Raw genomic sequence first — 15228 nt, forward strand, 5'->3', positions numbered from 1 at the left:
ATCGCTTCCCTGTTTGATCCAATGGGTTGGCTAGCACCATCTGTAGCCATGGCGAAAATATTTCTACAGAAGACCTGGTCAAGAGAATTATCATGGGACACAGAGTTACCTGAAGACTTGAAGACAGAGTGGAAGACTTTCTGCAGAGGCATAGAGCACCTGTCAGACATGAAGCTTGAGAGATGGATCGGAACGACCAACAACAGCGAGTTAGTAGAACTGCATGGCTTTGCTGATGCATCAATGTCAGCCTACGCAGCAGTAGTCTACAGCAAAGTAATCCAACCAGACGGAGAAGTCAAAATATCACTCATCATGGCAAAAACAAAAATCTCACCGTTGAAAAAACAACTCACTTTGCCCCGTCTTGAACTGAGTGCAGCACTGCTACTGAGCCAACTACTGAAACACGTCGCTACAGCTATGAGAATCGAGCACAACCATACATACGCTTATTCAGATTCAAAAGTAACCTTAGCCTGGATTCTCGGAGACCCGCTGAAGTGGACAACATTTGTGAAAAACCGAGTCATTGCAATCAACAACAACATAGATACAACATGGTCGTACGTGAACACAAAAGAAAACCCTGCAGATCCAGCATCGAGAGGAGTCACACCTGAGAAATTAAAAGAACATACACTATGGTTTCAAGGCCCAACATTTTTACATCAAAGAGAATGGAGAAGAGAACACTATGAAGTAGAAGATACAGATCTAGAAACAAGAAAATCTATCAAATGCGCAACTACTACCTTGTCAGAGAAGACTCAGAAGACAGAAGATTTCATACTTACAATTTCAAAGAGATATTCATCATTGAGAAAACTCATCTCAGTCATAGCCTACTGTAGAAGATGGCTTATCTTAAAAAACAAACATGTAAAAGAAAACTTACCTCAATAGGTAACTCATGATGAGCGAGAAGAAGCACTTACAACATGTATCAAGCTTTCTCAACAACTAGAATTTCTACAAGAAATCGAAGCTCTGAGAAATCACACAACATTGAAGAAAAGAAGTCGTTTACTGTCATTTACGCCCTTTCTCGATGACAAACAAATCCTGAGAGTTGGAGGAAGATTGAAACATGCAGATTTAGAGTTCCTGAGCAAACATCCAATTATCCTGTCCAAGAACAACGTACTGATACCACTTTTACTTAACGACGCACACAAGAAGACGTTGCATGGAGGCCCTCAACTGATGACTACATATCTTAGAGGAAGATACTGGCTGATTGACGCAGGAAACACTATAAAAACATACGTGAGAAATTGCTTTCCTTGTGCTAAACAAAAAGCAAAGACAGTAACTCAACTGATGGGTGACTTACCTGAGATACGAGTGAAGCCGTCAAGAGCGTTCCTTACAACTGGTGTAGATTTCGCAGGTCCAGTAAACGTGCGCATGAGCCCTGGACGAGGAACAAAGACTTTCAAAGCATATATAAGCATCTTCATCTGCATGGTAACTAAAGCAATACATATAGAATGTGTGAGCAACATGTCTATGGAAGCGTTCATGGCAGCATTTAGAAGATTTACATCACGAAGAGGATTCGTCAAGGAGATGTGGAGTGACCACGGGACTAACTTCATTTCCTCGAGCAAAGAAATACTGGAGACTTGGAGACTTGGCAAGTCAACAATCCCTGTTGAACTAGCAGCCCTACTAGATACAGAAGGCACCAAGTGGAAGTTCATCCCTCCTGGATCACCAAACCATGGCGGATTGTGGGAGGCCGGAGTCAAGAGTATCAAGTTTCATCTTAAGAGAACTCTCGGAGACGCTACACCTACCTTCGAAGAATTTACAACTCTTTTGAACCAGGTCGAGGCTTGTCTGAACTCAAGACCTTTATCACCACTGAGCGATCATCCTGATGACCTAGAGCCGCTGACACCAGCACATTTTCTTGTCGGAGAACCGTTAGTCACCATCCCGGAGAGAGATTTAACACAACATAAGACAAATTCATTATCAAGATGGCAAAACATTCAGAAAATGCTACAAATATTTTGGAGAAAATGGCAAACTGAATTTCTAACAAGATTACAAGAGAGACCGAAGTGGAAAATCAGAAAACAAGAGTTTAACGTCGGAGACCTCATACTAATTAAGGATCATAGATTACCTCCTAGTAAATGGCTACTAGGTAGAGTTGTACAGAAACACCCTGGACAAGACAACGTGACACGAGTCTACGAAGTCCGCACAGCAACTGGAGTGCTAACCCGCTCGATTTCGAAGCTCTGTCCACTACCAGATGTGAGAAGAAAGGATTCTGCTATTCTTTAGGCGGGAGTATGTTGCGGCAAGCAAGAAAGCATACTCAATTTCATGGTAGATGGCGCTGCGCTGCACACATCGCGCGCTACGGGTTTCATGCGACCTATATAAGCGCGGCCATTGTCAAGCTTTTTACTTTTGCAATATCCTTCAAAGAAATAACATGTCATGTATACGCGTCTAATTTATTAATAATATAATTGTGTTGCAAATCGGCGTTTCAATTCTTATTTCACGTTATGAGGAATTAGAGTCTACAGAAAGACCTCTCACAAATAGCTATTTCGCAGTCTAGGATCTTGTAATGTATACATAAATAAATGTGCACGGCGACTACAGCGAGCCGCCCGCTGTCATGATCATACTGCGGGTAGATCGGACAGACGCTGGACGTATTCGCACGTGGACGGAACTAAACCTTGTGTTTTACTGAGCAAGCCCCCTCACGGTGACAGTGGACGTTACTGATCTTCTAGCTCTATAACACCTTGATCGATCCTGTTCATGTTAGAACTTAAAAAATATATTGCCCTCAACAACACGTTTACCTAATTTGATTTAAAATGGAACAAAACTAAAGTTATTGTGTAACGAACTATCCTTTGATAGTTCAGTCAAAAAACATCGTAATACTGCGGGACGTGCCCGTAGCCAGCCGTGTGTTCCAAGTTGAATGTAAGAACTTCGCTTCTCTCGCTCGTTCGATAATAACCCCTTACTGTCTTATGCAATCTGTGACCGACCAGGTCCTTTTTTTTAACATGGAAATTAGAGTCGGCCGGACTATTCCCAGCCCTATTTCTCTTTACGAAACCGACCAGGTCCGAACTGATCACGGATATTTATAGTGATGATTTTTTTAAATTAAGGATAGAGGAGCTTTTTAGATAAAGGAGTTTTTGCAGGAGGCTTGAAAGAACCTCAAAATGGAACAGAAAAATAATAAAAGGAACCAGTGAATCCTTTCGTATTTTTTGATATTACATACTTTCTTCATCCTTTTCTGCAAGATAAGTGTCGTGTCGTATACTTACTGTAATGTAATAACCATGGGCGCCGGCAGGGGGGTGCACTTGGGGTGCAAGGTGCAAGTGCACCCCCCACATACGTACACAAATTTAAACTGTTAAGTGACTTTACTAGTTTTCATATCGGCGTTTAGCCAAGTCGAATTCAAATTAAGTCGTTTTCGAGTGTATATAGGTATGCAGGTATGTCTATGTCTTGTCTAATACTTTGGCATACGTTCCAGCCTACACACCGTTCCACAAAAGCTCCCTCCACACTCGTGAGTGTGGAGTCGAGTTCGCAGATTTGCGAGGTTTCAACGTATGAGACGTCGGCGTCGTGCGGGTCGGTCTACCACGATCGCCACTCGCCCCCTATGTAGGCCACATATGAAGCACGGCGCTGCGCTACGTGGAGCGCACTTCACAGATACTTGCCTGTCTTCGCCCAGCGCATCCTCGGGGAACAGCCTGGCGTTGTGCGCGTCGGTCTGCCACGGGCGCTGTTCGCCACCCTTCATGAACCACGGCCGGTGCGCCACGTCTGACACGTCGTCCACAGCCGCGGCGTTCTCCTCACTTTCCGCGATGTCATTCAGCGCGTTCTGAAAAGAACAGGAATGCATGTATATATTACCAGTTGGTACTGATAAGGTAAGGAAGACTTATGCTTATCGAAAACATAAATATGTCAGTACTCAGTTCAGCATGAACGAGAGCGATTTCAATGATAAGAGTCTAGGGCTTTATATCGGAGGCCTAGATGTAGTTCGATCAAAGACAGGTCATCAAAGATAGGTCATCATATGACTCATCACATACCAAACACTCGCGTCGCGCCCTTATTCAGCAAATGTTTACCTGGTGATGTGTTTCCTCGCGCAGCGGCGACGACTGAGCGGGAGCGGAGGGCAGGCGAACAGGTGTCATTGGCGGCGGTCGCGGCAGCAGCATCAGCGCCAGCGCCGTCAACGCCAGCGGCAGCAGGAGCGCCACGCGCCGCAGCGCCCGCGACACTCGCGCCCACATTCTGCCCGCTGCTTTAACCGCCACTCTACGAAACGCGTAACACAAACCATAATAGTTTTGAAGGTTCATAATAGGCGGCGTAGAAAGTATGTAATACCTATAATATAATATTTAATAGGCACCTGTTTAGGTGTAGGCGAAATAGTATTTTATACAATCGTGATATAATAGAGAACTTTTCAGTCGAGTACCGTGTTTAGGCCACGAAGCTTGCTGAGTGGCCTAATGAAGGTACGAGGTTGAAAAGCTTGATTATATCACTACTAGCTTTTGCCCGCGACTACGTCTGCGTGGACTTAGTAACAGCAGCAAAAGTAAGTATAGCGCCTGGAAAAATTCTCATAGCAATCATTCAATTTGAGCATATTATGCACACAAATTAGCAGGCACTTCATTAATTATCTCAATTCCACCCCGCTTTTTACTTTCTTAACGGATGATTTTCAGGATAAAAACTATCCTATGTCCTTCTCAGGGACTCAACCTAATATCTCTATGCCAAATTTCATCTAAATCGATTCAGCGGTTTAAGCGTGAATGGGGAACACACAGACAGAAAGACAGACAGGCAGACAGACTTTCGCATTTATAATATTAGTATATATGGACTAGTATGGATTGTATACAATACTTATTCTACGAGTCATCTAAAATAATACTTTTTCTTTTAGGTATAAAACCTAAATAAAGAACATTAGGTAAGTATCTCAGTGGTACAAAAGACATCAACGCGTGCATATATTATATGAATAGGTATTACTCATGAAATAGTCTCGTGTTGGTGTCTTTTCCACTGGACCGCCGCGCCACGTGATTGGTCAAACTCATTATAGTTGACTAACCCGTTTCGAAATGAATATTATAGTTGAGTTGGGAGCCCATACATGAAAAGTACCCAATTACAGTTTGGTATACGAAATCTTAATTCAACCATTACAGTTGACGAGTAGAAAAAATACTATTGGCATATAGGCTTGCGTTTAACGTTTGACCTCGAAATCCGCCTGAAGCAGTAGATTAACAGATTATTAATTGTAGTGTGCGTAGTGTGTGTGTAGTCAGCTGCAGAGAAAAGGCACCCCCCTGCATACAAAGTTCTGTAAATTGGTATGGAGGTGGGGTACCTTACCCACACACGTGCATCCCTTAGTATAAGTAATAAGGAAGGGCATGTACTTGTTATTTAATACAGAATAAACCTATATTCCTGCGGCTTATGGACTATGATAGAGAGCATTTACCTAGTAGGTACCTACATAGATATGGTCAGAAGGCTTAAGATCGCCAATCAAGGAGTTTAACTCCGCGTTGTGTACAGTACATCTGCGCTCAGCTTCGTGGTGTCAGGTCTTACGATAGGTCAATGGGACTAAGTAAGGTTAGACAGTGAGACTTATTGGGTATCTGGGCATGCGGGGATGTTTTTTGTATTAGGTACTATAGGCTTTTTGTAGGCTATAGGGCAGGGGTCGGCAACCGGCGGCCCGCGAGCCTCCGGGTTACATCAGTCCTACGTCACTAAAGTGATCGAGTGAAAAAGAAAAGTCTTTCATTTCATTAAAATGATTTGTAATTGGGTTGGGTTATCACAAGATCTACATTAAATGTGCTGATCACTCAATATGCACAGACGTGCCAATATGAGTGTCTGCCTATCGCAATGTAAGAGCGCGCGAAGCAAGCTGAATGTCGGGTTTCGCCCGACCTTTAAGTGTGGAGGGTTCGCTGGATGTCGGGCTTAGCCCGACCTTTAAGGGCGCCCTGCATGTAAAAGCGCGCAAAGCGCGCATAGCTGAATGTCAGGCTTCGCCCGACCTTTAAGTGTGAGGGGCACCGCAGGCGCCCTGTATGTAAGAGCGCGCGAAGGGCGCTGAATAACTGTGAGGAAGGCCGCAGGCGCCCTGCATGTAAGAGCGCGCCAAGCGCGATGAATGTCCGGCTCCGCCCGACCTTTAAGTGTGTATGTAAGAGCGCGTGAATGGCGCTGAATAACTGTGAGGGACGCGCAGGCGCCCTGCATGTAAGAGCGCGCGAAGCGCGCTAAATAACTGTGAGGGACGTCGCAGGAGCCCTGCATGTAAGACGATGAGGGGCGCCCTGTATGTAAGAACTCGCGAAGCGAGATCTGAATTTCGGCACTCTTTTGCATAAAAATGTATATTAAAAGGTGTCCTTTTTGACAAACGACAATGTAGCCTTTTGTCTAATAAATTCACGAATTATTAACAGTGTGCGGCCCGCTGCAATTTTGCTAACCGCTGTGTGGCCCTTGGCTGCTAAAAGGACCCCTGCTATAGGGTCTTGCTATTAGGAATGAGGCTATAGTATACAGTGTTTATTAGGCGTTAAAATAAACCACCATGGTTTAAGGATCTTTAGATATCTACCTGAAGACGTGCTGAAGACAGAATAATTACCTATGTAATAAATTTGGTTCCAGTGACGATGGAACAATGTTAGTAGTTTTTTCATAATTAGATATCGTAAACTCGTAATCGCGATGCTAAAATAATATTAAATAAATACAATATGTAAAATAATTATAAAACACGGCTTTGATAAATTATTATCAAAAAATCATAATTGACAGGCCATTGTCAACGTCAAAATTGTTAGTACACCACTCATACACCACTCTTTGTTGGCATTTCGCACCAAGTTCGTACCTTTGTAAACATTATACACAGATTATTATGTCGACGAGTAGAAAATTAGTACATCGTGCACCATGGTGCATGTAAGTTAAATATTGCAAACGAGAGTATAGTAAAATTTTATTTATAGACTCGAGTTTGCAATTTGCAATATTATTACGCCCCACAGACCTAAAATTTATGTGTTACGCCCCGAGTTACACATAATGTTTTTCATCACACTTGCGATACAAAAATGAAGTATAAAGACAAAAAACTGTTAATTATAATACTAGAAACTTCATAACTCCCTAGGGAAAACGCTTTTTCTATAGTTCCCGCTAAGCTATTTTTAGTGTATTTTCCCCATTCCTTTTTGTGTAATATATTATATGTTTATCCTATTAATTTTGTATGTATTTATATCCATTTGTCACCCTCTTTTCACTTTCTCCTCTCATCTACTCAAAGGTTAACTGGAAGAGATCCCTCAAAGGGATAAGTTCGCCTTTGTACATCTTATTATTTGTACCATGTAATTTTTAATATGTATATTTGTACAATAAAGAGTTTACTACTACTACTACTACGAATTTTTTTTTTTTACCCTGTCTTGGGCTCTATTGCACTAGGGCAAGTAGAGCTCTAGGACTGTGTGGGGGGATGGTAGCCTGGGGAAAATCCAGGACCCTTCCGCATCACACGAGTGCAATTCCACATTTACTGAGCGAGTGTGACGAAATAGTTATTTGTGTAACAAGAGAGGAGTTGGTTTTTCTTGCGAGTGTTTATTTTGAGTCCCGAGAAAGCGAAAGATTCTATAATTGAATCACGAGCGAAGCGAGTGATTCTAAGTTAGAATCTTGAGCGTAGCGAGGGACTCAAAAACACGAGATGTAAAATAACTTTGCTCTCGTGTTGCACACATAATTTTTCACCTCAGTAGTGAGAACATATTAAAGGTTAAAATGTATTTCGAATTACACAGAATAAATAAAAGTATGAAGTGGCAGTTCATGGCTTTCACTAAATTAAAAAGCTACTTTGTTTCACTCCCTGGAGTGAGGAAAGACGCACTTTCTTCACTCCCTGGAGTGAGGAAAGTCGCACTTTCGTCACTCCAGGGAGTGACGAAAGTAGGCTTGTTCGAGCTGCTGAGGTGAAAAATATCTTATTTCATGCAGGTGTACCAAGGGGGCGGCCGGCCGCGGGCCTCGGCAGGCGGACGGCGGGGCGCCAGTGATGTAACTCCGGAGGTAAGAATGTTCTAACTCGAGTCTTTAATTCACTCCAGCCTGCGGCTGTCGTGAATATACAAATTCGTCCAATATTTCACTTACCCCCCACCACCACACCGCAGTCACACCACACCAGCTGGTAAAGGCTCTCTTGATTGTTCAAAAACTGATAAGAAAGTTGCATTTTATTCTGAGTTTCTTATGTTTGCTGGTAATTGATTTTTAAATGATGATTTTAAATGATAAATATTTAATAACATTCATTTTAAATCGATTTGCTTAACAAATACAAATTTCTTTATTGTCAGATAACAAATGATCCATTTTTTTGTTTTTTTGTGATCCATTGCTTTGATTTTTAACTTTAACCGACTTCAAGATTTCAAAGGAGGAGGTTCTCAATTCGGTTGTATGTTTTTTTTTTTTAATGTTTGTTACGCCATAACTCCGTCATTTCTGGACCGATTTTGAAAACTCTTTTTTTAATTGTAAGTATATACATACAGATTGGTCCCGTTTTTGTCAAAAAGCAGTTCCGATGATGGGATCCATGAGGAATCGAGGGAACTCCTCAAATGTGAAAGGCATACATATAGCGATTTTTGTATTTTTATCAACAAATCCAGCATTTCCATTTTAAAAAGTGACATTTGATGAAGTGGAACTGCTGATGATGATCAGAATGGAACTCTTTAATAACGCATAGTTTACGTTTGGCGATTTGTCCACTTCTTTATGTTTGTTAAGCAACTTAAGTTTTTAAGACATATTTTTGTCAAGCTCGAGTTCTGATGATGAGACCCACGAGGAACCGAGGGAAGTCCTCAAATGTGAAAGGCATACATATAGTGATTTTTGTATTTTCGTCAACAAATCCAGTATTTACATTTAAAAAAGTGACATTTGATGAAGTGGAACTGCTGATGATGATCAGAATAGTACTCTTCAATGACACATAGTTCACGTTTGGCGATTTGTTCTCTTCCTTATGGACCCAAACCCAAACTTGGACCCGGACTCGGACCCGGACCCGGGTCTGAACATGGACCCCAACTCGGACCCGGACCCGGACCGAACTCTGACCCAAACCTGGACCTGGACCCGGACAGCCGGACACGGACCCGGACTCGGATCCGGACCCAGACCCGGACCCGGAAATGCTACTAGAAAAGTGGGTTAGGTGGGTGGGTAGCTTTTGAACTGCGATTCTCACAGAACAGAACTGCTATCAGAAAAGTAGGTTAGGTTAGGTTAGAGCTGTGACCCTTATAGAAACGAAATGCTACCAGAAAAGTAGGTTAGGTTAGGTTAGAACTGCGACCCTTACAAAAACGAAATGCTACTAGAAAAGTGGATCGGTTTACCTCCTTTTCTACAAAATTAGGCAAAAGATGCTGTCTTTTTCATTTCATTGTCTGGAATCTAAGAATGCTTTCAGCGGCATCCCCCATTGAAGTCGGTTTTTTTTTCTTAAAAATTATGTTTGATATTTTTACAGTTAGCATTTTTCTTGTGTTGGTGTGGTGAAAATTTTTGTGTTTTACTCGGTGGCAAAATTTGTTTAACCCTCGTGCCTTGAAACCCTCGCAACGCTCTAGATTCTCGGGTATCAATATAGCACGAGAGATAACAACGTTGCCCGCTTGTAAAACTTAACTATTAAATGATCTAACCTTTTTCCTTTTCTACCTCTTGGTTATTTTATTACTACACTAACCTCTACACTGCAGTCTGCCATGCCTATAGATGTAGTATCCGCCCCCTTGCGTCCATTATCGCCATGACCCTTGTGACATCTGGAAGCAAATTATTAGAAAGTAGGTAACATTGAATACCCTAGGGACACAGCATTTAGCTAATATACAGGTTAAAATTTAGAAAAAAAAACATCTATCCATTTCTGCAATTGATCTGCTGATCCATCCATACTAATATTATAAATGCGAAAATCTGTCTGTCTGTCTGTGTGTTACCTCTTCACGCTTAAACCGCTAAACCGATTTAGTTGAAATTTGGTATACAGATAGTTTGATTCCCGGGGAAGGACATAGGATACATTTTATCCCAGAAGTCACCCCTCAAGGGGGTGAAAAGGGGGGTGGAAATTTGTATGGGGAATCAATAACCGCTCAACCGATTTAGATGAAACTTGGTATGGGGATGGTTTGAGCTGTGGGAAATGATATAAAATAACTTTTATCCCCGAAATCATCCCTTAAGGGTGTAAAAAATGGGGTGGAAATGTATAGTGTGGACCAATTTGGGGGTGAAAAAAGGATGGATTTAAAAGCAGATTTGTTTAAGAATTAAGATACCCAAATTACTAATTCCACGCAGACGAAGTCGCGGGCAAAAGCTAGTATTTATATATACAGGTTGGCATAAATTAATGGGCCGGGGGGAAAATGCCTTAAAATCTTAAGTTAGGTCATTTTACTTAAAGGAACTTATTTTTAAAAAGAAACAAATCTGCATTATATTGTCTTCGGTTACCGCGATAGTTACTCATGAAATAAAACTATGAAAACGGATTATATCGCGTATATTGAATTTATAATACACCCCCGTCACCCGTTGACCACGAACGCTGTAAAGAGTTCGAAACGTCGGGATGTATTATAAATTCAATATACGCGATATAATCCGTTTTCATAGTTTTATTTCAAATCTGCATTGTTTTTTAATATTTTTTTTTCAATTATCTAAAAATGTTCCTGTACTTTATATTTACATACTATCCATACTAATATTATAAATGCGAAAGTGTGTCTGTGTGTCTGTTTGTCTGTCTGTCTGTTACCTCTTCACGCTTAAACCGCTGAACCGATTTCGTTGAAATTTACTATAGAGATAGTTTGAGTCCCAGGGAAGGACATAGGGTAGTTTTATGAAGGGGGGGGGGGGGTTGGATAAAAAATAAGCTACCTAAAAAAAGCTAGATATTTGTATTTTCTTACAGACTTCACGGCTTCACGGTCTCAATTCGAGTCTGGATTAGAGGGGTTTCTTTAAAATCTGTGAATGCACTTTTTATTGTCCCTAATAGATCTTGTGGTTCCAAAATATAGAGCTCTGGTTTTTGTTACAGCCTGCCTTTATTACCTAGGTATTTGGATAAGAGTGTCTACAAATGAAACCCCATGCGATAGATACTTAAGTACAATGAATTTGCACGATACAAATATTACGATGATAATGATTGAAGTAGGTCGGCCCACAAAAGGCACGTACTATCGGAGGGTGTATGAACTTGACTCGGCTGGTTAAGACTCAGATGCTAATGACGGTACCGCTTGTCGTCTGCGCACACATGTTTCAAAAACCGGCCAAGAGCATATCGTGCCATGCTCAGTGTAGGGTTCGCAGTTACACTTCCGTCACAATAGGTGTAGATTGTTAACAATAATGGGATGAAATGATGGTTGGTGCCTTTCACCTGAGTTAAACAATGTACTTTTCATATCGAATACGAAAGCAAAAAGACGAGGCAAATTTGCATAATCAGTACTTAATTAAAGTAATAGACGTATGGCGCGGAGCGATTATTTCCGAAAATATTCACTTTATCAAAATGTTTGTTGAAGACCCCTATTATATTCGTTTTGAAAGACCTATTCAACGATACCACACACTGTTAGGTGGAAGCAAAAAAAGAATCCACTTTACGTGTAGGGGAGGTAAGTACCTTAATTATTTATTTTATTTTATTATACCACTGTTGAATTTATTGATTTGTATATGCTAAACACCTCTTAAGAATCTATCCCTAAAATTTGGCCATGTGATCGTCTAGAATGTCTAGATAGTAGTTAGAACCCCTCGAAGTGGACCGCGGTACCCTAGATTCTTTAATGAGTATCAACTAAATTTTGGACTCTGGTATTATTTTATTGTTACCTAGACTTTAAGGAATAAATATTTATGATACTGAAGATATATTTTATTATGATACTAAGGAATAATTCAAGGAATATTTTAATAGTTACAGTAGTAGAAATAGTAGATTGTGTCGCAAGGGAGAAAATTGACATATTTACGGTGAGGGCGCACATCGAATCCTGAACGAAGCGAATGATTCAATAATTGAATGCTGAGCGTAGAGAGGAATTCTAAAATAGAATCCCGAGCGTAGTGATGGAAATAATATTACAATTTTGTTAAATCTATTCGTGTAATGTAAATGCTGTTAAAGGCTTACTACATATGACGTTATTTAGGTAATTGCAGCATATATGGTTAGTATGAGGTTAAAAATGTAGTTGGTAAAATGAGTTTAAAAATGTTTTTGGTGAAGTCCCGCCACACCTATTAAGCCTTCGGGTTAACATACGAAGCAGCACTCCCGGGATAAGCCCATTTACACCCTAGCATTTTAGGAAAAGTTATAATTATACTATCACCTTCTAAACGATGTGTGAGTCCACACGTACTGCTTCGCATGTTCGATGCGGGTGTGAATACTCTTAGTCTAGAGGCAGATTAAACAAAAGTCGTCTCCTTCACGATTTTCGTAGACATCTCTTCTAAATACCTACAACTGGTATGGATATGTTCCTTCTGGTCTCCAGAATACGAATTGACTGGTTGTGGTTTATGGAGGGGGGGACGGGTGCTACAAAAGGGGGGCAAAGATGGCGGCCGACTGTCATCGAAATTTGTTAACCTAACCTAACCGACACAGACTAAAAAAGTCTGAACAATGTGTGTGGTACATAGGTCCTGGAATCTATAATCGTTTGCCAAATAATTTGAAGTCAGCTGAATTATCAGACAATATGTTAATAAGTAAGCTTAAAGAATATTTAATAGATAAGGCGTTCTACTCATTAGATGAATTTCATAAATTAATTTATTCATAATAAAAACAATGTTATGTGATTATTATTAAAATGGGATACTTTGTGTGATTATTATTAAAATGGGGTACGTTTTAGGTACATGTGGATGTGAGTCAAACAGCGACATAGATATTCACTACTGCATGTGCAGTCGTCATGCAATCATGAAGCTACGAACTTAACGAAGTTATGTACTTAGAACTTGACTATTTTTGGAAGCATAACTTATCGAAGATTAATTATTAAACCACATTGTTCATCGATATTAGATGATTCGCGATGATAAAAACGATAGCCTCTCATTTAGGAACATTATAAATAAATGTTCTCTCAAACAATACCTAACAATAGTATGCTGCTGGTCTACTGCCGCCGCGCCGTTTGTACTTGCTTGACAAAATGGGCATTGATATATATATATATATATACTATTAGTTATTCGATAACTAAATCTATATTTTTAGAAAGCTAATTAAAAAAAACTGATTTTTATTAGGTATTATTCAAGTTAAATAATCTGTTTCTCAAATTATTTTGGTCATTAACGGAACCTTTTGGGTAAAATGTTAAATTTTCTTAAAAAAAAATCAAACAGTTAATTTTTCATCTCAGACTTCAAAGAACCGATTACAGTACATTTAAAATGCTTTTAAATCATACCTATCACGATTTCATCCGTAAAATAGAATCCGAGAAATAATAAAAATACGACGACGGTCAGCCGCCATTCATATGACGATGCGCAGTGACCCATGCTGAACAAAATTCATCATTACTTGGTTATATCTTGCCTGCCAAGGTGTCCCTAAAACAAACCATTCTTCTATCCCAGAACGGACTGTATGCCTAAACCCAGCTTGATATTTTAAGAATTTATTTTGTAAATACCTTAGAAACCTGATTGCAAAACTCAGTACCTCGTCTTTACTCCCAAAACCAGAAATTTTAATAAATAAAATAAAGATTTCGTTAGAACTTTATTTATTTTCCCCAGATAAATTAAAAGTTTGGAAGTTTTAGACAAAAGAATCTAGAGACCCTACACACAAATACCTACAGACAAATAGTGTATGACTCTACCCTATTTATAATCCTACCCTCTGGCCCTATTCTATGTACACCCAAAGCACAGATCGCACTTACCATTGACCTAGTGCCTTGGAATATACACGAGTGTATCCCTACTAGAAGCTGGAAAGTTCGGTAGACCAAACCGAGATTAGCAAAACTACCGGTCCGAGTATTTGACTCCCCCTCCCACGCCCTCGGGCCAAAGAAGTAGGAAGTAAGTCATCCTATTCCGTGTCTATCAGTGGATCGGCACCCTTAGCACACGCCCGCATCATCCACGTGAGAAGTCCTGCCGCAACTAAGACTAAGTATATAATAATAGTCACGACAGAATCCTTCCCCGCAATCAGCACCAGCATGCGCCAGAGCACCGAAATATATAAATATATTTAATAGGGGACCTGATCTCAATTACTGCCGACTTTAGTGAGTTCAGATTACTCCGAATGACACGCACGTGATGCCCTCACTTCAATCTAACAGCTGGGCTTTGAGACCAGGGAGATAGTTCATCTCTTATGTTGGTAAAGAAGAGATGCCAAGCCCTCTCAAGCCTGGAACTAAAATAACCACCCATTACCTTTAACACCGCCAGGTGTAATGGATGTTTAGTTGGACAAACTGTCAGTCCAAGCAATGATCTGGCTTCAAAAATAGCAAAAGACCCCATAGAAAAACATTTAAAATAACTAAGAGTAATTTTACTAGAACAAGTTTCTCACAAAACAAACAAACTAAATAAAGAAGTGAAATTCCCTTAGGCACCATTATCCAAGCTCAACATTACGAAAATTGCTTCCCGCAAAATTAAACCAAGACACAATAGGGTATTTGACAACATTAAAAATATATAACGAATTGCTGTCATCCTGAAAGATAATAAACTAATAAAGTATATGTCACTATATTTGAATGTAAATTATGTTTAGTTTTTGGAATATAAACGAAAGAAAATTTAATATTTTTTGAAATTTCATCAGGGACGTGAACGCTCTGTGATTGGTCAACGCTCGGATGACGTCACACGCGCGTAAACATTCTTGATTGCCTTGAGTGTTTTAACTGTTTTATTTGTATTTAGTTAATTTTAGTTATTGTTCCACAGTTTTCTGATATATTT

The 15228-nt window shown here is 40.1% G+C and overlaps 1 protein-coding gene across 2 annotated transcripts in view; it reads right to left on the reverse strand.

The window, feature by feature from the left end:
• The window catches only part of LOC134740682 (glycoprotein 3-alpha-L-fucosyltransferase A-like), a 74245-nt gene that overhangs the window by 22388 nt on the left and 36629 nt on the right, over positions 1-15228 (reverse strand). Inside the window, exons 2-4 of one of the 2 annotated variants that reach the window (XM_063673241.1) lie at positions 9917-9995; positions 4161-4353; positions 3738-3904 (exon numbers count right to left, since the gene is read on the reverse strand). In XM_063673241.1, coding sequence (XP_063529311.1) covers positions 3738-3904; positions 4161-4328 — 335 coding nt within the window. In that variant the 5' untranslated portion in view covers positions 4329-4353; positions 9917-9995. Of the gene's footprint in view, positions 1-3737; positions 3905-4160; positions 4354-6745; positions 6871-9916; positions 9996-15228 lie in introns of those variants that run through there. The other variant, XM_063673249.1, reaches the window with a different exon arrangement.

Source organism: Cydia strobilella, chromosome 1, assembly GCF_947568885.1.
Source record: "Cydia strobilella chromosome 1, ilCydStro3.1, whole genome shotgun sequence".
Taxonomy (NCBI): Eukaryota; Metazoa; Arthropoda; class Insecta; order Lepidoptera; family Tortricidae; genus Cydia; species Cydia strobilella.